General features: G+C 43.4%; 1 protein-coding gene across 1 annotated transcript in view; it reads right to left on the bottom strand.

The window, feature by feature from the left end:
• LOC105391623 overlaps window positions 1-22458 on the bottom strand; it is a 56283-nt gene that overhangs the window by 6633 nt on the left and 27192 nt on the right. Inside the window, exons 30-49 of the mRNA XM_048623268.1 lie at window positions 22331-22453; window positions 21886-22041; window positions 21317-21423; window positions 20776-20978; window positions 20464-20484; window positions 19367-19556; window positions 18799-18954; window positions 18363-18482; window positions 17886-18087; window positions 17487-17584; window positions 16476-16529; window positions 14479-14772; window positions 14162-14320; window positions 12784-14016; window positions 12594-12650; window positions 12276-12375; window positions 11919-12016; window positions 5158-10917; window positions 4924-4998; window positions 4362-4505 (exon numbers count right to left, since the gene is read on the bottom strand). Of these exons, the coding sequence (XP_048479225.1) occupies window positions 4362-4505; window positions 4924-4998; window positions 5158-10917; window positions 11919-12016; window positions 12276-12375; window positions 12594-12650; window positions 12784-14016; window positions 14162-14320; window positions 14479-14772; window positions 16476-16529; window positions 17487-17584; window positions 17886-18087; window positions 18363-18482; window positions 18799-18954; window positions 19367-19556; window positions 20464-20484; window positions 20776-20978; window positions 21317-21423; window positions 21886-22041; window positions 22331-22453 (9350 nt within the window). The remainder of the gene's footprint in view (window positions 1-4361; window positions 4506-4923; window positions 4999-5157; window positions 10918-11918; window positions 12017-12275; window positions 12376-12593; window positions 12651-12783; window positions 14017-14161; window positions 14321-14478; window positions 14773-16475; window positions 16530-17486; window positions 17585-17885; window positions 18088-18362; window positions 18483-18798; window positions 18955-19366; window positions 19557-20463; window positions 20485-20775; window positions 20979-21316; window positions 21424-21885; window positions 22042-22330; window positions 22454-22458) is intronic.

Raw genomic sequence — 22458 nt, 5'->3', positions numbered from 1 at the left:
AAAGTCAGGGGCGGACGGTGTGTATATATTATGTGTAGCTGTGTGCTCTCACATAAGAACACATTTGTTCAGATTTTCAGGTTTGAAAAAATTGGGGTCGTTTGGTGTCGGTGAGTGGAACTTTTACGACGTATATTTTTTTTGTTCCTTACAATCTTGTACCCGGGCGGGTAGATGTAATGCGGCGTGTGGTGCGCGGGCAGCTGGTGCGGCAGCAGGTGGCCGGGGCTCAGGAAGATGAGCCCGCCCACGCGGATCACGTGGTCGCAGCCCGACAATACGTCAATGTAGAGGCCTAATTCGGCAGGCCTCGCCTTCACATTTATCCTAACTAATCCTAACTATCCTAACTAATCATAACTTGTCAGGACAATACAGTGCAAACACTACATTAGTATTGTTAATTGGAAACAGCTTAGATGTGACAGAAAATGACTTAATAAGATGCTATGACGCCCTTTCTACCATGGAAATCAAGAAAACGATAATCTGTGCTTTTCCTTATTCCGCTTCACGGTCTCATAAGCAGAACACTCAGATACATGAGTTAAATATGTTGATATTTAACATGACATTTGGTCATAGGGAACAGATGATGTATTTCGATACAAATAAATTTATTCACAATTTTATTTTGACCAAGAGTACATTATTTGTACCTAAGTTTTATAAGCGACAGATAGCTAAATTGTTAGCTTACAATATTTATGACCCTGTTATAAGTAGTATAACAGAAGTAGGACCAACTGATACGATAGTTAGTAGTAATACTAATGTAAATTTAAACTGCCATGCACGACAAGAGATGAGCAACTGAGAGTTGTACACCAGAATATTCAGGGGCTTTCTCGCAAACTTCTAATGCTAGAGTTATTTTTAGAACAATACGACATAGACATAATTTGTATTACTGAGCATCACCTTAAAAATGATGACATGAATTTTAATGTAAAAAATTACAATGTTATTAGCTCATTTAATAGGAAATCGTTAGACAAAGGAGGATCATTAATATTTGTAAAGAAAAATTTAAAATGTAAGGATAGGAAAGATTTTGTAAAATTATCGGTCGAAAGAATAGCTGAACTAGCTTGTGTTGAGATGGACAAGTATATAATTTTAAGCGTGTACAGGCCCCCCTCTTCTGACTATAAAGTATTTGAGAAAGTGATGGAGGATAGTCTTACCATCTTATCTAAGAGCTCAAAACAAGTGGTCGTGGTGGGAGATTTTAATATTGATTTATTAGTTGAGACTTCTATGAAATGTTGTATAATTAATTTGTTCAAGTCATATAATTTAAGTAATGTCTTCCTGGAACCTACCAGAATTACTCCCACCTCAGCCACTTGTATTGACAATATTTACTGTAATTGTGATTTTACTAATCATTCTGTAATCAATTGTTTACCATCCGACCACAGTGGGCAAATTATTACGTTTCCTTGTACTTTTGAACGTAAGTCAGCCACTTTCAAGTTCAGACCAGTAACATCATACAGAATTGATAAGTTTAAATCTCGATTGAACAGTAAACTTGACTACTGTAGAAGCTCTGAAAGAAATCCCAATGATGCCTTTAAGGAAATATTTCAAGGTTTGTCTCAAGAATTTGAAAACGTGTTCACTAAGAAAGAAGTAGATGTTAATTGTAAACTAAGTCTTAATGACTGGGCAACATCGGGAATTTATAAGAGCTTTAGAAGATTATGTAAAGAAATATATAAAGATATTCAAAGCTGTTTGCCACCAAGCTAAATCAGATTATATAAATAGAAAGATTAAAAACTCTAATAACAAGATTAAAACCGTATGGAATATCATTAATACTGAAACCGGGAAGAATAAACCACATGATTTAAATTTTGAACTTAAAATTAATGATAAAATTGTTTCATCTAGTGAAGAAGTGGCTTCCGTCTTTGAAGATTTTTTCCGTAGTATACCGATAGCTACAACTGAGAACCTTGATTCATCTTGCGCTGAAGCTGAACGTTTGCTAAGAGGGAATGCACCGCCTTGCGATCTCGACTTTCAATTTCATGGTATAAATACACAGACCATAATTACCACTTATAAAGAATTAAATTTAAAAATGACAGAAGATTTATGGGGCATGTCCGTTAAAGTTATTAGTCATGTTAATGATATCCTAGCACCCCACTTGGCTAATCTTTTTAACAGATGCATTGAGGTCGGTGTATTCCCCGATTTGATGAAACTTAGTAAAATAATACCGCTTTTTAAATCTGGTGAGAAAAATGATCCCAATAATTTTAGGCCTGTATCAGTTTTGCCAGTACTGAGTAAAATATTTGAAAAAAATATGCTGCATCAAATGCTTTCGCACTTTAGTATTCACGGCCTTCTCCATAACCAACAGTTCGGTTTCTCACCAAAGGTCGATCTACAACTGACGCTGGTGTCGCGTTGGTCAAACACATATTTAGTGCTTGGGAGGAACGTCTTGATGCTGTGGGTGTATTTTGCGATCTATCGAAAGCATTTGATTGTGTGGATCATGCCACTCTACTTATGAAACTTAAATATTATGGGGTAACTGGCAAAGCTCTTACATTATTGGAATCATACTTGAGCAACAGAACTCAACTAGTTGACATAAATGGAGTGCGTTCGGCTGGCTGTCCTGTCAGTATGGGTGTTCCCCAAGGCTCGATTTTAGGACCATTCTTGTTTCTTGTATATGTTAACGATTTACCGTTTTTGGAAGATAAATTATGTGAGATAGTACTGTTTGCTGATGATACTTCACTTATATTTAAGTTGAAGCGACAAGAAGTCAATTTTGACAATGCAAACAGTACTCTTTCCATAGTTGCTAATTGGTTCACTGTAAATAATTTAGCTCTGAACTCCAAGAAAACAAAATGTATTAAATTCACTTTGCCTAATGTAAGACAAGTAGAGACATATTTGACATTGAATAACGATAAGCTAGAGTTAGTAAATGAAACGGTATTCCTGGGTATTACAATTGACTCAAAGTTGCAATGGGGACCCCATATTGAGAGGATAGCCGGTAGATTGAGTTCTGCAGCTTATGCGGTTAGAACCATTAGACAGTTAACAGATGTAGATACAGCCAGGCTTGTGTATTTTAGTTATTTTCATAGTGTTATGTCTTACGGAATTCTATTGTGGGGACGAGCGGTTGACATTAATCAAATCTTTGTTCTGCAAAAACGAGCAATTCGAGCCATATATGTATTAGGGTCTAGAATTGCATTAAGAGATACGTTTAAGGAAATAGGTATACTAACTGTTCCATGCCAATATATCTATGAAAATATTATGTATGTTCGTAAAAACTTAAATTCATTTAGTAAAGTAGGAGCCACTCACGGTATTGAGACCAGAAACAAAAATAAGTTGCTTTTCCCCACACTCAGACTTTCGAAAACACACACATCATTCATGGGGAACTGTATACGTTTTTATAATAAATTATCAAATGAAGCAATAAACCTTACTGAGCAAAAATTTAAGAATTATGTTAAAGCTACATTATGTAGTAAAGCTTACTATAGTATAAATGATTATTTAAACGACAAAAACGCGTGGTCTTGTCCACCTCAGCTAAGGCTATTGAAAAAATGAAATGGATATAGGTACTTAAGTAAAATTGTAGGTACTAGATATAAGTAAAAATTGTAATAGATTATAAGGAAAAAGTTGAAAAGATGCTCGAGGAGTTTCTTTCGCCATTTCTTTCCTTCTCAATGACGGGGCCTTTGTGAAATGGTGGTAGATGACTATCGACAAATAATTGTAAAATTTTACGTCGATTAAACCATTTGAATTTGAATTTGAACTAATATTATAAATGCGAAAGTAACTGTGTCTGTCTTATTATTATTATTTATTTATTATCCAAAAAACAACATGCATGGTTACAGTTTACAAAAATTGCCAAACTGCTATTGCAGTTTATCGGCAAGCTCTTGGTTGGTATTACATATTTATAACTACATATACACAGCGTCGTCGCACACTAAACACAGTAACAACATCAGGAATACAGATATTAAGATAAGGAAACATGGATCAAGGTAGGTACCTAACTAAACTATGCTTTACAATGCACTTATTAGATGACGCTTAAGTTTGTCTTAAATCTGTCTGTCTGTTACTCTTTCACGCCAAAACTACCGAACGGATTGGAATGAAATTTGGTATACATACGGTCTAGACCCTGGGAAAGAACATAGACTACTTTTTATCCCGGAATTCCCACGGGAAACCTTTTTAAGGCGAAGCGAAGCGCGCGGGAACAGCTAGTACGCATATAAGAGCCCTTTTTCTTTCCGAATGGGGAGTAGATTATAGCTGTGTGCACTTACAATCTTGTATCCGGGCGGGTAGATGTAATGCGGCGTGTGGTGCGCGGGCAGCTGGTGCGGCAGCAGGTGGCCGGGGCTCAGGAAGATGAGCCCGCCCACGCGGATTAGGTGGTTGCAGTCCGAGTGCAGCATCACTGACGCCACCTGGTGTTGGAAACGATTTTGTTAGATGTTGTCAAATTGTACAGTAAAGGGCAGAGAAACCTGACCCCCCTCAGAAGCACTGTTACTATGAGAGTGCGGTCAGGTTTCCTTGCACCTGACCGTACACTTCTATACACTAGGGTGAATTTTTGGAGCGCAAAATTTCATATACATCATCGATTCCGAGTTTACATCAAAAGGTCTAGAGTTCAATTTTGAAAAGTGCCAGGTAAATGAGGCAAAAACAGTCGTTTTCAAATATTCACCCACTAAAGTTACAAAAGGGAAAGATTTGACTATTGAACGAAAAATCATTTACGTCTGGATAAGTGTTAACTATTTGACTTATAATGCTTAAAGAGGTCAATACTTTGGCAACAAAATAGTATAGCTGTTTAGTAAGGACTGATTGGTTTACCTGTCGTTGTTCGTCGCGGGATATGAAGACTCGCCGTTGTACGCTCAGGGTTGTTAGCTCATTGTCCTTCTCGCCCTGGCAAAAATAGGAGTACGGTTACAAAGCCATCAAAGTACTTAATTATTTATTGGTAAATATATGAAAATGTATAAACACTACAAAGTTTCACTATGTGTAAATCCAAGAACCTTATTAAAATGTATAAAATATCAATAAATAGCAGTAGAAACTGACCTTAGGTGCGTGCGAAGCACAATACGCAGTCTTGTTCTTGTAAAAGACGCAGTTATCCTTAACAGCGCATCCAAGATGGTAGACGCTGCCACACCGCACCTTGAAGCACCTCACAGTGGCCCCGAGCCTCCTACACACGGCGCAAGTAGCAGTAGACCCCGCTGCCATAGCCGTCTCCACATTCATCAGGGCCCCGCTTACAGTCTCGTATACCCCTTCAGACCACAAAGCACAGTTTAAATGCACCCAGCGGTCGACGTCACAGTTCAACAGTCGAGAAACCCCGTCTGCCACCCCATCGCCCTGTATGCCGCACAACTCGCAGCGTCTAGAATCTTCCGTAGTGACCGGCATGATGGCCACTCCGGTTCTAAACACTAGTTCTGTTAGCTCTCTGTCGGTCGGACGCTTGTATTTGACGGGCGGCCCGATGCAACCGGGCGACCATAGCTTGTATCTAATACCGCGATACTTCTCCTTTACCACTGGTTCGTTAGATTTCTCATCGCTTTCGCTTTTCAGGTCTTCGTCGAGAGCGCTGACGTCATCACCCACTTCCTTCATTAGTTCGTCGTTGTCTAACGAGTCTATGAATGACAGATCCATCTTTTCGTCTTTGATGTCTGGTTTGATGTCCAAGTCGTCTGTTTCCATGCTTTCAGTTGAGGCGGTGTCGAAGTCATCGCGGTCCTTAGATATGTTGGTTTCGACTTCTGCCTTGGCTTCTTTGACTGTAGCTTTCGATTTGCTATCTAATATGATGTTGGTTGGGCGCCAGGAGAATCGTTCATAGCATTGTGTGCTACAGAAGTAAAGTTCGGAGTCACTATCACAAAGTATTCCTTCTTTATTTGCAGACAGAAGCGGAAATTCTGTAGCTTTAGCCCTTACTACCGAGTCTAGTATTACCACATCACAGTGGCGGCAGAATTTCGCAGCACCATTGAGGATACTTTGAATATCAATGGGTGTTCCTTCTTTCCCATCTTTACCCTTCGATCTGTACAGACCCAGTTTATGTGACGGCGGCGTGGCTGTCCTCTCGATTATCTGATAGGAAGTGGGAGGCGGAATGTGTAGTATACCGGCTAATTCCTTTAGTACTCCCAAAATGTCTTCAGCTGCTCCAGAGGTCAATGTGAGTGTGACTGTTACGTTTTCATTGCTTTCCGTGCTTCCAGGGGAGTCGACGGTCTTGGCTGGTGACTCTGACTCCAGTTTGACGAGAGCCTTTTGTTCTTCGCCGTCTTCGTTGTATAGCGTGACGGGTTGGAGCCGGATCGGGATGGGCGTGACGATGGGTATGACGGGCGACACGCGGCCCGACACCGCCGAGTCACTGTCTTCATCATCCTCTTCGTCGTCGATCAGCTTCAGCCCCGGGAACCTGTTGGGCGGATCGATATCCAGACACTCGGGGCTCGAACAACTGACGATCGTGTCGGGGGTGTCTGTGTCTCTCTCCTTGCAGATGAAGTCCAGTTTCTTCTCCTCCGGGTCTTCCTCGAAGGTGATCGGTTGGAACTCTTGGTCGTAGAACCCTCGTTGAGTCGATGCTTGCGGTTTCTCCGGCAGCGGCTCATCTTCACCGAACGGTTTCGTGTTGTAGTAATCGCCGACGTTCGGTATTTTTGCATTACCGAATTCACCGGTCAGGTCGCCTTTGCGTATGTCATAGTCTTTGTTCTTTAGCTTGGTCAAGTCTCCGGACCCGAATAATGGACAGACGGCAAAGTTGGTGGTCAGTGCCGGCTCCTGAATCTGCATGGGCGGCAGCAGCCTCAGCTGCGCCATCAGGTTATCTATGAACGTATCGTAATCCTCCTCAAACCTAGACCCTTTGCGGGGCCGTTTCTTAGCGGTGGCCGTGATATTATTCTCTGCGGCCGCTTTCATATTCATTAGCATTTTGCGTTTCTTCTGCTGATACTCGCGGCGCTTGCGTTTCTTCGCTTCGGACGGTGTTTCGGGCGCGTTTATGTCTGACGAGACATCCATGCCGGTGACACTTTCGGGATACTCCTCTTTGATTGGTTGGTCTAGTTTCCCTTGATCAGACGCGGTGGATACTCCAGAAGTAGCAGATTGCTGCGAGCTCTCGTCTAGTAATTCTTTCTTGACGTCCATGGGCGTGAATGGTCGATGCACGGGGCTCTGTTGCGGCGGGGTGACCTCCTTCTTGACGGCGTGATGCACGTGTAGGGCGTGGAGGTCGGCGGGCGCGGGCTGCGGGCGCGGGGACATGTCGGGCGGCGGCACGGTCTCCTGCACCAGCTTGACCGGCGGTGGCTTGCGCACGTCCATCAGCGACTGCGTGGACGTCTGCATGACGGGCGACATGGCCGCCGGCACCACCGTCATAGACGAGGGTATGGGGCGCGGGTTGTACTGCGAGATGCTGCTCTGTGTGGACACGAGGCGTGGCGAGTTCTTGGGCAGCTCGACTTCCTGTTGCAGCGTCATGGTGGGCGGTGGAATAGAGGGCCGTGCTAGCTGCGCCTCCAGGGAAGGAATGGTCCCGAGGGCGGGTGCGGTACGTTGTATGGGCATGGTCCGCGCGGGGACGGTCGCCGACGCCGTAGTACAAGTCTGCAATAATTGCTTCAGTAACACATTCTGCGACTCGTCGTGCCGCTGCCCGACAGGCGACTGCGCCAGTCTGTTGCCACTGCCGTCTGTGTTGCCGGAGGTATTAGGGTCATCGGTCTCCATCGGTTCAGACTTCACAATGACAGACTCGACGCTATGTCTCTTGGTCGGCTGAATGTGACCCACGACGACGTCACTTTTAGGTTCGTCCGTTGATTTCGATCTTTTCAGTGGAGAAGTCAACTGTGTGTGTAATAGCTTTGATGATGTTATAAAGTTAATAGGTCCAGTGGGTTTGGCGCATGACACTGGGTTCATACCGGGACTCATGATGTTATGATTTCTGACTGTGACGTTTGGCGGAGGTTCCTTGCTACTGATCACCGGTCTAGATGTCATGACTAAAGCTGGAGGTTGACTAGAACTGATACTCTGTGCGTTGTATGACATGTTGCTGGTGTTTATTTGTCGAGACGGTTGCAGTAATGTGTGACCAAGAATACTAGTAGTTTGTGGTTTCTGATAGGCGCTGGTCGTTATGGTATTGTTAGGGTGAATCATGGTGGTAGTTCCGCTTTGATTGGCCTGATGTATCTTGGATAGTGCTGGCATCTGAATAATTTGTGATGCCATTGACGACGGATTTGATGAATCATCATTGAAACCTTGATTTGATACCAAACCAGACTGCTGTACTGGTGATTTGATCAACGGCGATTGGAAGCCAACTGGCGAATTTATAGGAGAGGGTGATTTTCTTGTCTGAGCCATGGATGATAGAGTATTCACTCGGGAGCCAATAACTTGAGCGGCGTTCATATGAACATTTTCAGTAGTAGAAAGTGGAGTTATAGGCTTTTCCATTCTTTGTATCGGTGACGGTCTTGAGGCTGCTATTTCTACTTTAGAGGACGGAAGCAAGCTCTCGAAGTTGACTTGTGTAGGCGTGGACGGGTCAGGTTTCCTCAGAGCGGCTGCGATGGCTTGTTGTTCAATTTTGCCCGCGGTGGACGTGTTGAGTGACGACATGATGGTGCGGAGTTGTTGGGACACGTTCGCCATGTTTGAGGTCAGTTCTGCTGGCTGAGACAAAGGCGACAGTTGTGGAATCGACGCTGATGGCAAATTCAGTCTTTCAGGTGGTGTTGGCTTTGGTTGTGGATGGTCTTGAGGGGCTTCTTTGCCCAGAACCTCAGGCTTGGGCGGCGGATTGATGTTAGGCCGCTGAATATTTTGCTGTATAGCCTGAGTCGGCGCCGGTTTAGGTAATTGTTGTTTCATTCCGTATGTTTTCGTATCATCTGTTATGTTCTCTAGCAAACAAAGCATATCCTCGAAGCTTTCGTCATGCTTCGGACCTTCGGCCACGTTTCTCTGCGCCATGTCATTGAGATATCTTTCTTGGGATGGAGTTGGTGACGGTATCGATATCTGAACGGAATCTTGCGCCATGTCTGTAGTTATATGCATGTGCGATCCAATAACCATTTCTTTGGTCTGGTTTGCGATGGCTTTTATAGTCTTGACGTCATTTTCCTCCTCTTTCGGAGCAGGAGTCGGCTGACTGGTGGGCGGATTTACAGGAGGTATAGGGTCGGTACTGATTGGTTTATTGAACGATAGCAGTAAATTGCTGTGCATATTATCCTCTGGCTTGTCTTCGTCATCTCCTTCCATGATATTGTCAGGTATGGTCTCTGGTATAGGATCGGGACTTTTGATGTCTGATTTGCCTAAAAGAAGAGGAGTCCTGTCAGGGAGGCACAGAGCCGGCGGCAGTTCAGTCTGTTTGCTAATGGCGGACTCTATGTCTAGAACATCCTTTCTTTGTTCCTTGGGTGTGGTCAGGGTCATATCTTGACTACACGAAGTTTGTATGTTGTGAGATTCTCTTTCTTGTTGTTCTGGGATAACGGTGCTGTCTGGCGACGCAGCGTCATCTTGAAATATCTTGGCCGGCAGCGTCACGTCATGAGAGACAGACAGACTGGACAACTTGGTGTTAGACAGAGACAGCCCCATAGGTTTCTCGATAGTTTTCACAATCTTCTGCTTCACCTGATGTTGTGTAAGGATGGACACTGGCACCCTGGATGACCCCGCAGTGTTTGACGTAGCGAGCGTGATGACGGGGTTAGCATTAGCGGTCTTAGCGACATTCGATGAAATCACACTAATTACTGAACTCATTGGCTTAGACATCGCTGTACTGGACATGTTGATGCTTATCGGAGAGTTAGTAATATTCAGGGGCATCTTCTTAATATGCGATTTATTGACGCCGCTATGCCCAGCCATGCCTGGTCTTTGGACGGCCAAGTTCTTCAACACCGGCACGGAAATTGTCTGATTGGCGATGGACACGGAGGCGACAGTCGCTTGTGACACTTCGTTGAGGATCTTTGTGTTTGAATGCGGCGATAAGACCGAACTTAACATCGGTAATCTTGACAGAGTTGACGTCTGTGTCGGATTAACCAGTTTGTACTGTTGTACGTTGGGTGATTGTTTAGCTGTGGAGAGACTGATGACGGCTACGGTTTTGGTGGTGGTTTCAGTGCGAGTGGCTTTCTCCGGCGGTGCCGTCTCTTCCTCCACCTCATCTTCCGGCTTGCCACTATCTATTAGCTCTTCGAAATCTTCTTCCGTGGCTATCCTTTCCTGCGGCGATATCGCGCCCGGCTCCACCACCACTATATCTGCATCATCGAGATGCTCTTCAACAATTTCCTCAATATCATCGTCATCGTCCCTATTGAAGCTCAACCCTTCCTCTGTACTAGGATAGTCAACACCTTCGTACAGCACAAACTCTCTAGTCTCACTGGAGCTGCTTTCCTCATCCGTGGGCATGTTAGGTGGTGTTTTCCCAGGGTACCTTTGCCTCGGTGCCGTTCGTTTCAATATCGACACTTTACTAATATGCCTCCGTTGATCATCCGGTTTGGGCCAGACGGGCGCGCCGCCCATCAGCCCCGGCTTGGTGTATCTGTATCCGGGGGGGAAGGGCGCGGCGTGGGGGTGCCCGCCGCCGTGCTCGGGCGCGGGGGAGGCGGCGGGGGACGCGGAGGGGGTGGGCGTGCGCGGGACGTGCGGCGAGCGGGAGACGGAGGGGGAGGAGGGAGCGCCACCCATCGGGCTGTATTGCTGACGTTGGAGCATCTGTTGGCGCTGTGGAGAAACGTTGGCGAGGTTAATTACTGTGATAGTGTAGCTTTAGATAGATAGATAAACTTTATTTGTACACCAACAAACAATAATAAAATTAACAAGTTGTAACTTAATGGACAACATTTAATTTTCTTTACCCTATATTTTTATTAGTTATTCGGAAAGTTTATAGAAAATTAGTGGACCCGTATTTTTTTATTTTGTATATACATAAATTTTTGCATGTTATTTTTAACTTTAAAGTTAATTATTTTAAAACCGGAAGTGACTTCAAATATTAGGCTCAATTTTTATTTTTGTCTATTGCTTGAGTCTCGAAAAAAAACATAAATGACACTGACAAGTGACATTTAAACTTTGTTTACATGCCAACCAACAAATGGGTCATTTTCAAATGACCTTGATATTTCTGATGATGGAAAGTAGGTACTTATCATGTAAAAAAATAAGCAGAAGCATTTTTTCAGCTGTGTAGGCGGTGGCATGCTCTGGGACATATTATATAGAGGTCAACTCTTAATAATAAATAAAAAAAATTGTCAGAAAGTGTCAGTACTGAATTAATGAAAATGACCCAAATAAACAACAACGTTACGATAAAACGTCAACATCAATCAAAAATGAAAGTGACAGTTACTTTGTTTTTAAATCTATAGGCTTTGATCATCAAAATGCATCGCACCTGATGCATGACGTCATCAGCACTTTTTTACTATTTTATGATTTTCTCGAAAATGATACATCCAAAAAATACAAAAACATTTTTTTTGTGGCCTTTAGAGCTAAATCTCGAAATGGTTTTCGATTTATAGCAGCTTTAGTTTTTTGAAATGTTGTCCATTAGGGTATAAAAGGCCGTGTTATCACTAAAAGCGATCTGTCAGACAACCTTTAGTACACGGCTGGGTACTAATATGATATTTTCTACAGCATCTTGGACATTACACAACTGTATAGTTGAGTTTGGGGTTTTGAATAGGTATATAACAGTATGTACTTACAGCCATTTCGTTGGCGGGGTTCCCCGGCGAGGGCATGGGCTGCGGGCTGCCCAGCGGCGACGTCTGCCGCCCGCCGAACGGCACGCCCACTCGCATTCCTGGAGCAAATAATACATACTTATATATTATATTTATTTTACACACAAGCCGTAAAAAGTTTACTGGAGAAAATGTGTCTCCTCCAAGACTGAAGGAAAAACACTCTAGAATAGAAGTTCTTTTTTAACTTTATAACCTTGTTAGCCTTACTAACAGCTTGAAGAGATGCGTGCTAACTAAGGTAAGTTACCAAGCAGTTTCACTTTAAACAAAAGTTAAGATTTTATTCAAGTTCATTCAATATTTATTCTTCCATACCTTGTAAAGCTTGCTGATGGTGCGGCGGGCGTGCGAAGCGCGACGGCAGCGGCGAGCAGCCGGGCGGCGGCCGCGGGAACCGGGCGTTGTTATACTCGCTCTGGAATTCATTATTGCATTCATTACACTCAAGTCGCATTATCTACCACAACGATTGACGTTGTGTCTTGGTGCATAAAATTTTAACATATTAGATTTTAACACATAAATGAAGGATGTTTTCCTGTATGTATTTGTATTACTAGACAGTGGCGTATCATAATTTGATAGTAAGATGAGATGAGTAAACTACAGAAAACCAAACAACCAGAAACATACCTGAAGTTGAGGCGAATGTGACGACACTGGGCTTTGTATTTGTGACTGTTGGTATATCTGCAAAGGAAGAAGCAAAATATTAGAATATAATTAATCGAATCCTTTTTCAATACATTTATAATTCATAATACACAATCAGATCCTTATTCAACGAAATATTTATAATTACATAAACACAACAGTTACGAACCTGAGGGCTTCTACTGGGCGTCGGAAGCTGAGGGCTTGTCCTCTGAGCCTGCAACTGTTGCAAGAAGTGTTGCGGCGACATCGCATTTTGCATCGGCGACTGTTGCGTATGCATTGGCGACTGTTGCATGTGCATTGGCGACTGTTGAGAATGCATGGGCGACTGTTGAGAGTGCATCGGTGACTGCTGCGGATGCATAGGAGACTGTTGTTGCTGTTGCATTTGAGATTGTTGTTGTTGTTGCATCTGAGATTGCTGCTGTTGTTGTTGTTGCATCTGAGATTGCTGCTGCTGCTGCATTTGAGATTGTTGCTGCTGCATCTGAGATTGCTGCTGCTGCATTTGAGATTGCATTTGAGACTGTTGCTGTTGATGGTGCATTGGCGACTGCTGATGCATTGGCGACTGTTGATGCATCGGCGACTGCTGATGCATCGGTGACTGCTGATGCATCGGTGATTGTTGATGCATCGGGGACTGTTGATGCATCGGGGATTGCTGCGGCATGCTCGTCTGTTGCACATGTAGCGGCGACTGTTGCGAGTGTAGGGGCGACTGCTGGGTATGCAGCGGAGACTGCGTTGAAGGATGAAGAGGAGACTGCGACGTATGGTGTAACGGAGATTGCTGCGAGTGTAGCGGCGACTGCATCGGCGACGGCATCGGGTGGAGGGGAGACTGCGGCGCTAGAGAGTGCAGTGGAGACTGCGAGTGAGGCGACTGCACGTGTAGAGGCGACATGGCAGGCCGCGCGCTCGGTGGCCGGCTGTTACCCTGCGGCATCGAGTTCCTAACTCCACCCATCTGCTGCCCGAACTGCACCATACCACCCACAGACTGAGGCCTCTCTTGGCTGACCCCGGACAGCTGTCTGACTAACTGCTGTTGAGGTGAACCGGCTTGCTCGATCACTAGTGTGCGGTTCCCTTGTAATATCCTCCCTTGCGCGTTTAGCGGTGACGTCACCAAACCAATTCTCTGCTGCTGTAATTGACCATCAGAATTCAGAACTTGCTGAGTTCTAATAAGGGTTTGTTGCTGCTGTAAGGTCGTATTCTGCAAGCCGATTTGCATGGGTCGGTTGATGGTTTGCTGTTGCATTTGTTGCTGCTGGCTCATGGATTGGTTCTGTGCAAATATCTGGCCCTGTTGGTTGGTTTGTATTTGCTGTTGGTTGATGACAGTCTGCTGGGCCAGTTGAGGATTGCTTTGCCGCTGCTTTGTCTCGTATTCCTGTGAGATATACGAGTGAATTAGATAGTGAGATAATCGCTAATGATAATTAGATACGAATCATACATAACAAGTTATAAGACAATCCGAAAACAATCTGTGAATGATTCTATGTTTATTGCAAGTAGTATAGTCAATAAATTACCTGCATAAGCATGCTATGCTGCCTGGCCTGCTTCCTGGCGCTCTCCAGATGCTTCTGCAGGGCTTGTTGCTCCGTGGCGACGCGGCGCAGCTCGGTCGCGTCAACCGCAGACAACTCGTTGCCCGACTTGCGCAACTGCCGCTGCTTGCTGTTCAGCGACTGCAAACACACGCCACGCACTCAGCAAAAGTGATCGAGAGACAGCTGAGAGGTTAGTCACTAGCCCTGAATGTTAGTCACGGGTCTCCCGTTAACACACCTGTGAACATCAAACTACAGGCTATAAGCTCACGAACACGGAAGCGCTACGGGCTCACCTTGCGTATCTTGCGGAGTTTTTGGACTTCGGCCTCGTAGTAGCGGAGTTGGTCGGTGGTGAAGGCGCTGTTCTGCTTGAGCCAGGCCTCGTAGAGGTGTCGGGGGCGGGGGTCGGGGTCGGCGCGGTCGGGCGGGGGGGGCGCGGGCGGCGGCACCCCCCCGTACAGCGGCACGGCGGGCGGCGCGGCGGCCGGCGCCACGCTCCACTCGGCCACGCCCCCGTCCCGCTCTTGTTCCCGCTTCTCCTGCTCCAGCAGTTCCTCCAGAAGCAACGGTTGCTCCTGGTTTACGTTCTGACGGTTAAATGGTCGGTCACGTCTCGTTATGCGTTTCGTCTCTCTCTCTAGCCCGCCACCGTTGACATGTTTGTCGGTTTTAGACGACCTTGATTAAGTTTACATTTTAATTGAACTTTTAAAATCAAATATAAGGGTAGGTCTTTATTTTTACAATATTTTAAAATGTTACATTGTATCTTAACTTTGAATATTTTGATGTTTCAAATGTGATTGATAATTGAACAAAAGAGAGAATTAAAACGATAACCCAATCTCATCTTGAGCAGAAGAAGAAATAACTCAGAAAAATAAATAAATTGGAGAAATTTTAGCAATTCAAGACTACTTGTTTTCTATTACTGCTTTAGTGATAGCTAACAATCTTGGTGAGTTTTGAAGGAAGTATTCTAAATTACATTGTGCAAGACTATTTGCAATTTAATTTGATGTGTAACTACGAGAGTGCTATCAATTTAGGTATTAATAGAAAGGCTAGAAGATTTGTGACTAAATAGAACTTTTCTAAATATATTGGAGGAATAGTTGCAATGTGTGCAAAGATATATTTTATGAAATCTAGTAATACATACAACTAAGGACTATGGTATCTAGCTGAATGAATGCGTCTATTTTAAGTGGGGAGATTTTACATGATTGATTTAATTTAAATTTTAAGGTGTATAACATATGCTTTAAAAAGTTTGGTGTTTTAAAAGGGGGTACTTTGTAAGCTATAACCAGAAAGCCAATGAACTAACGTAACCACCACCAAACAGTCGAACGATCATCAAGATGAGATAGGCGATCGAAATGATTCCTAACGCCTTAGTAAATACAGTTCTTTATACAAGACAAGAGTTTAGGTTTAAGTCTGTTACATTTTAGTAAGTACTAAAGTTAGGATTACCTAAATCAAACTCAGTAAGATGCATTATCTTTATTTGTTCAGAGAGTGATTTTGGTGATCTCGGGATTTTAACCAACCGTCACTATATTTGATATTTTTGTGTATATGACTTAACTATAGACTAATCAAAATAATATATGTATATTGATAGAAGAGATACACTTAAAATTTATTTGCAGAAAATTAAATTATATTATTTATGTATAACATACGTATGTTTACTTCCCGTCCGAGAGAGCACCTTTTTAATTTTATCGGTGTTACCACGTTATGACAGTAACATCTTGTGACGTGCCAGTTAAAATCCCGCCTTATTAATGTTAGTTGTAAGTATTTATTATTGTAGTTGTGTTAGAAAGGATGCTGAAAAGGTTTCAAAGGTTAGTCAGTTAGGCATGCGTGCGGCAAGCAAGCTGAGAACAGGCTTTGTAACAACTTATATACGACAAGGTGGATAGCGGTGATAGACTGTGGGATGACCAGGAAAGGATAGGATAAAGGTTTGGTCCCTACTGTAATATTTAGCTCCATATAACTGGATAGTTTCACAAGCATGTAAGAAGACCGACCGTAATGTCTGTGATTTAGGTATTGTTCCAATTCAAAAATAGAATCCAGTCGTCTCATAGAAAAAACAATAATTTGAAAGAAAAAAAACAAAAGAACATCGCAAGAATAAACATAAACTTCAGAAAAGGTTTCGACCAAGGAGTCTTCAACATCAAGAATAAGGAACCAAGGAGTTCAAGGTCGAGACAAGGTACGAAGGAGGTCGAGGGTGAGGTAAGGGTGTGTGCACATTGGCACTGACCTGCATCAGCAGCGGCCGGCGAGCCCACTCGTGCCACTCCGCTTCAAAGGGCACCTGCCCACGCCAATACGTTATGTCAATACACCGGCCATGCAACATCTCTGTCTGTACGACGCTTTACATTCGACAATATGGCTGCTTGGTGCACATGGATTTTATGGCTTAAAATATATTCCATTGTGTGTCTTATGGGTATTTTTTAAAATATTTTTTTTAGAGATTTGTAAAGCCCAATAATCCATGTACACCAATAGGAAACAACTATGATACCCATGCAATATTAGTCTTTCTGAGCTTGTCTTTATGACAATTTGTAATTGGATGTCTCGTGTACACAATGTTTGGTCCACCACCGATGATGATATAGATAAATTAATATTGCTTTGGATATGATCGTGATATCATCAACATCACATATTTGAGATAAAATATTGAAGCGATATTTAAACATCATTTTGTTGGGCTCATATTCAATTCTTGCAAACATAGTTTGTGACGTTATATCACATACTTATTGTATGTATCCTTTATCAGAAATGATTTTATATAAATATGAACCCATTCAACACAGCCTACACTTTAATAAAGCGGAGAATTCATCTTGTTAAGGCAAATTCTTTTGAAACACAAAAAATACTGCATGCGACGACATAATATCCAAAAATCCTCCAAAATGTATTAATATTTTATGTTCATCATTAGTATAATTTATGGGTAAGTATCATTCAATAAGATGTAAGATATAAAGAGACTTGCTTATTCTTTATGTCCCACACAATGAGTAGTAGTATGAAAATTATTGAATAGGGACGAATTTTATCTTTACATAATTATTTTCAGTTACAAAGGGTTTATAGGCAACTGTGAATTGATAAACTTCTTTATACGATTGACAATGCATAAGTAATAGTTTTTATTTGACATAAATTATTGATCATGAGGCCCATCCACAATAGCCCACAAACCCTGTACCAAGGAGTGTACAAGTGATAGTGAAACTGTCGTCATTACCTGCTGCGGGTACGGGGGCGGCGGCGGCTGCGGCTGTCGCAGCGTGCCGGGGTACGGGGGCGGCGGCGGCGGCCGAGACACGCCCACGTTTACTGTCGCTGCAATGATGTAAAACTAGGTGAGTAAATGCACTAAACTAAATAAATGTTTTTAGTCTTCTAAATGTAGTGTCGATGTTTGTTTCATATATGAGATGACAGTGTTTGGATACTTAAGTACTTCCCAGGAGCTAAAGGGAAATATACATCTTGGAAAATCGAGTATGTTCTTCTTTGTGACGCGTAAACAACTACTCGACGTCACTCCGACATAGCAGTACATTCACCCCTCCCCCTTTTCTGGGCGATGTGACATTCCAGATATATTTCTTGGGGACTATGTGCAGTAGGGTGACGGTACCTATGTGCGGCAGGGTGGCCAGCGCCACGGAGCGGTCGTGGCGCACGACGCCCACGGCCCCGTCGGCGCCCACGAGGCGCGTGCCGGGCGCGATGCTGCGTCCCGCCGCGAACGCCGCCTTCACTTGTGCCGTCATAGCGTTGACTATGCTCTGGGTGTTCACTGTGGTTTGGACGCCGGGTTGGTTCTGCACGTTGGCTCCCTGTAAGGCATTATGTTGCGTTTGAAATACGACAAAATAGTGGTAAAAAAAACGGGAAGAAAAGAATGTACTCCCTGTAAGGTATAATAAATATATAGCTTTTAAAATACAACAAAATAGTAGTGAAAAAATTCGGGAAAGGAAGAATGGAAGATCAAGAACGGCTTTTCTTGGTCTTGACAAACTGAAAAACAAGTGTTATCAAATAACGATGGAGCTGGCTAATTGAATTTCTAAAACTTAAAAATGTCATATCCAAAACGTACAATATTTACCTGAGCAAAGTGCATAGCATGTTGCTGTCCTCCCGTGAACTGGACTTGTGGTCTTTGTACAACTTGTTGTGACAACACTTGTGGTCCCTGGCTGAACTGGGTCGGTCGTTGAGGCACTCCCTGCAATATGCGAAATTTAAAATCAGTTGATAATTTCTTGTAGCACACATCCACTTTGGGTAACTTTGGCATTATCCTCCCCTGTATACACACTAGTTTACTGGTTGAAGTCGGGACAAATGTAAAATAAGATGAGATAGGCGGACAGCTGATATATCTACAGATAAATAAGTAAATACACATCATATTAACACGCATCAGCCCCGGCCGGGGAATGAATCCAGAACCTTCGGCATAGTAGTCACGGTCGTCATCGTCACTTTGAATAATAGCGATAAGAGATACAAAATACCCATACCCTCTTTCTCCACTATACCTGCAAGTTGATCTGCTGGTGCAGCATGCGCGGCGGCTGGTTGGCGAACATCTGTCCGAACACGGTGCGCTGCGCCGGCGCCGCGCGCCACTCGCCCTCGGGTTTTTGATCCTCGCCCTCGAGCTTCACTTCCGATTTGACGGCTTGCATTTGTTGCTGTTGGGTGTGAGGGATTTTGTTATATTTTGTAAGCTTAAGTCTATGGGCGCGTTTGGCCACGTACGTATAGTGAGCTTCATAAGTTGGTTAATACTATTGTTCCTTGTCAAACTCACTATCCACTTATTCATTAATTTTAACATTGTTACATATAAGGAACAAAAGTGTATTAATAGCTACTTATGAAGCTAACTATAAGCTAACGGACCTTTGTTTCTCATCCAAAAGTGAAGCGTTTATTTGCCATAATATTTCAGGGTTATGTTAATGTTTTTTTTTATGTTACAAAATTACAATTTGGTCACTTTTATACATTCTGAAAATTCTTGCATCACATTTATTTATAAAAGGCAAATTAACAGTACATTGACATCTAAATAAAAAAAAGTTCCATCGCTGTCACACAAACCTGCATAATCTGCGAGTGCGCAATCAGCCTCTGCACGGGTTCTCGGAACATCTGTCCCGGCCCCGGCTCCTTGTCTCCCTCGCTCTTCACTGTCAGCTCCGAGTCCATCTCTGTCTTGTTCTCTATGTTCTTGACTGCCTTTTGTAGCTCGCTGTTGAGCTTGTTGTCTTGCTTCTGGTCTGAGTCCTCTCTGTTGGCAGAAGAATATGTTTAGTTGCTGAATTCATTGGAAAGTATTATGTAATTTTTATCCACTTTTAACGTGCATATTTACTAGCCGGACATTCCTCAGAGAGAAAATACAGTGTTCAATGGTACCTATAGCAATGTGGAAACTGATGGTTGCATTAGCTTATCGCTGGAAAGTCGGCCAGAGAATTATACTGGGGGTTTCACTGAAGCGGTATCCTGTTAGATATAGAGGGCAGAGAGACGAACATAGCGCTCAGTAACCTGCACCTATAGCCTATAGTTCATTATAGTACCTTAGACAGGTGCCACAAATTATTTAACCAACAACACTCACGGTGGCTCCCTCTTAGCGTGTCTATCCGCCATGCCGTCCTCAGCCAGCTCCAGCCCGTCCAGTATGTGCTCTCCGTCGTTCAGAGACGCCAGCTCGGGGTCCGCATACTCGAGGATGTTGAACTCTTCTCCTATCTCTGCTGTGAGGGACTCTAGTAGCTACCTGTACGTCTAGTACAGGTTTGATAGTTTGTCGAAAACTATAAAGGTTTACGGTTATTCGCATACAAAGTGGCGCCTCTAGCGGAAACTATCATGAAACTTTTGACAGATTATATATGCAGATGACAGAAGACAACTAAAACCTTTTTCGTTTACGTAAATTACCAAACCCGTACTAGATACCCTGCACCTATAGTCTAGTAAACAACACTCACGGTGGCTCCCGTTTAGCGTGTCTATCCGCCATGCCGTCCTCAGCCAGCTCCAGCCCGTCCAGTATGTACTCGGCGTCGTTCAGAGACGCCAGCTCGGGGTCCGCATACTCGAGGATGTTGAACTCTTCCCCTACCTTCGCTGTGAGAGACTCTAGTAGCTACCAGCACCTATAGCCTAGTAAACATATCACTCACGGTGGCTCCCTCTTAGCGTGTCTAACAGTACAACGAAGCGATATCCTGCTATATGGACGTCAGAGAGACGAACATAGTGCCAAGCAAAGAGCGACTACCTGCACCTATAGCCTTCTTATCAAAAACAGAACAGACAACAAATTATTCAACTAAACATCACTCACGGCGGCTACCTCTTAGCGTGTCTAGTTTGCATCGCACTTATTCAAATCGCACAGCCTCAAGAGCGAGCGCGACGGAAAATTTTAGCCACGTCTTAATTGCACCCCGTGCTCGCCCTTCTGCACCTATAGCCTAGTAAACAACACTCACGGTGGCTCCCGCTTAGCGTGTCTATCCGCCATGCCGTCCTCAGCCAGCTCCAGCCCGTCCAGTATGTGCTCGGCGTCGTTCAGAGACGCCAGCTCGGGGTCCGCGTACTCGAGGATGTTGAATTCTTCGCCGATTTCTGCTGTGAGCGACTCTAGGAGTTCTTCGTCGTCTTCGCCGCCGAGGCCGGTTAGGATGTCTCCCACCTGGGATGAAAAGGGAGGTTAGTTATTGTAATAGTGGATTGAGCCGACGAGTTTTCCTTAGGTGTTTATTTTCGTCCTTAGGTCTTCTGTTCGTAAGGTAAGTCTCTCAAGCCATTTAATAATATCCACGCAGAAAAATATTAGCCGGTCATTCACTAGATCATTATTTCAATATACTATTATTCAGATGGATTATGACTCTGCAAGGCTAGATAATCATGTAATATTACGAAAGTAGACAAACAACGGCGGAAATAAAAGTATCCATCATAAAGCTGCCCTGCAATAAGTCCGAAAGGCCGATTTATTTAAGCTATTGTCTGTATTCTAGAGTATACCTCGCCGATGTTTCCGGTGTCTTGTTCCAGTTTGTCCATGTCTCCCATGTCCATTTCATCATGACCTTGGTCTTGATTGCCACCTTCTTGTTTAGGCTCCGTTTGAGCTGAAATAAAATTTAAAATGTAAGTATTTCTTAATTAAATATGTATTTTAAGATCGATTGAAACATTAATTAGTCATAATATGGTCTTTCTCATGAGTATGACCAAGATATTAGTTGAATAAAATATGTAAAGCCGAGAAGAGATCGCTTTTAGCAATAAGGCCGCCTATTGTGCTTACTCCTTTTGTTATTTAATGTATGTTGTGTGTTTTGTTCAATAAAGTTATATTGTATTGTATTGTAAAGCCGCATCCCTCTCAGTACGCTATGAAAAGCATATGCAAGAGCATGGTGAAAATGCAAGGTTGGTGTACGGCTTACAATGATATGCTCCAAATTAAAAACAAGGTTGATACATCTTTAATCATCTTGTAGAACGATTTTGGAGGTCAGTTGATTATACATACAGTCAATGGTAGGTCAGATGTAAATCTAGATAAAAAATAACATATAAATTCTTACCATTTTGTTGTTGGTGTTGTTGTCCAATAATGTTTGGTTTTTGTTCCTGCATGTGTTGTTGTTGTTGCTGCTGTTGTTGTTGTTGTTGTTGCTGCATCTGAATATTCTGTTGCATCTGACTGTTCTCTGGCGACACTAGGCGGTGTTGCATTAAAACTGTGAACGTAAAAACACACGAATTAGAAATTTCACTACTAACGCCACAGTTGATTACCAAATACACAAAGCGGGGTTTTTGTTTCTGAGTTATGTGATATAGATGTTTTCTTATTGCCAACAGCATATACACGAATAAATGCTACGTTGTGTTGATTCCGTTGATGGCGGCATACATTAGGTACGTAGTGGTAGCTCAGTCGGGTAAGCGCCCGCTTCTCAAGCAAGAGTACCTAAAACTGGGCGAATCACCCGCTTCGGTATGTAGATAAATATAACAGTTACTCACTCTGCTGCCCCTGTGGCCCAGTCTGCAGCGGCAGTCTAGGGCGCGCGCCGACGCCCACCGGCAGCGGGTGTCGGAACTGCTGCCCCTCCATGCCGCTAGGCACTTGCCCGTCTTCTGACGCACCTGAT

Source organism: Plutella xylostella, chromosome 9, assembly GCF_932276165.1.
Source record: "Plutella xylostella chromosome 9, ilPluXylo3.1, whole genome shotgun sequence".
NCBI classification, from domain to species: Eukaryota; Metazoa; Arthropoda; class Insecta; order Lepidoptera; family Plutellidae; genus Plutella; species Plutella xylostella.
The sequence above is the reverse complement of the archived record's forward strand: the minus strand, read 5'-3'. Positions and strand labels throughout refer to the sequence as shown.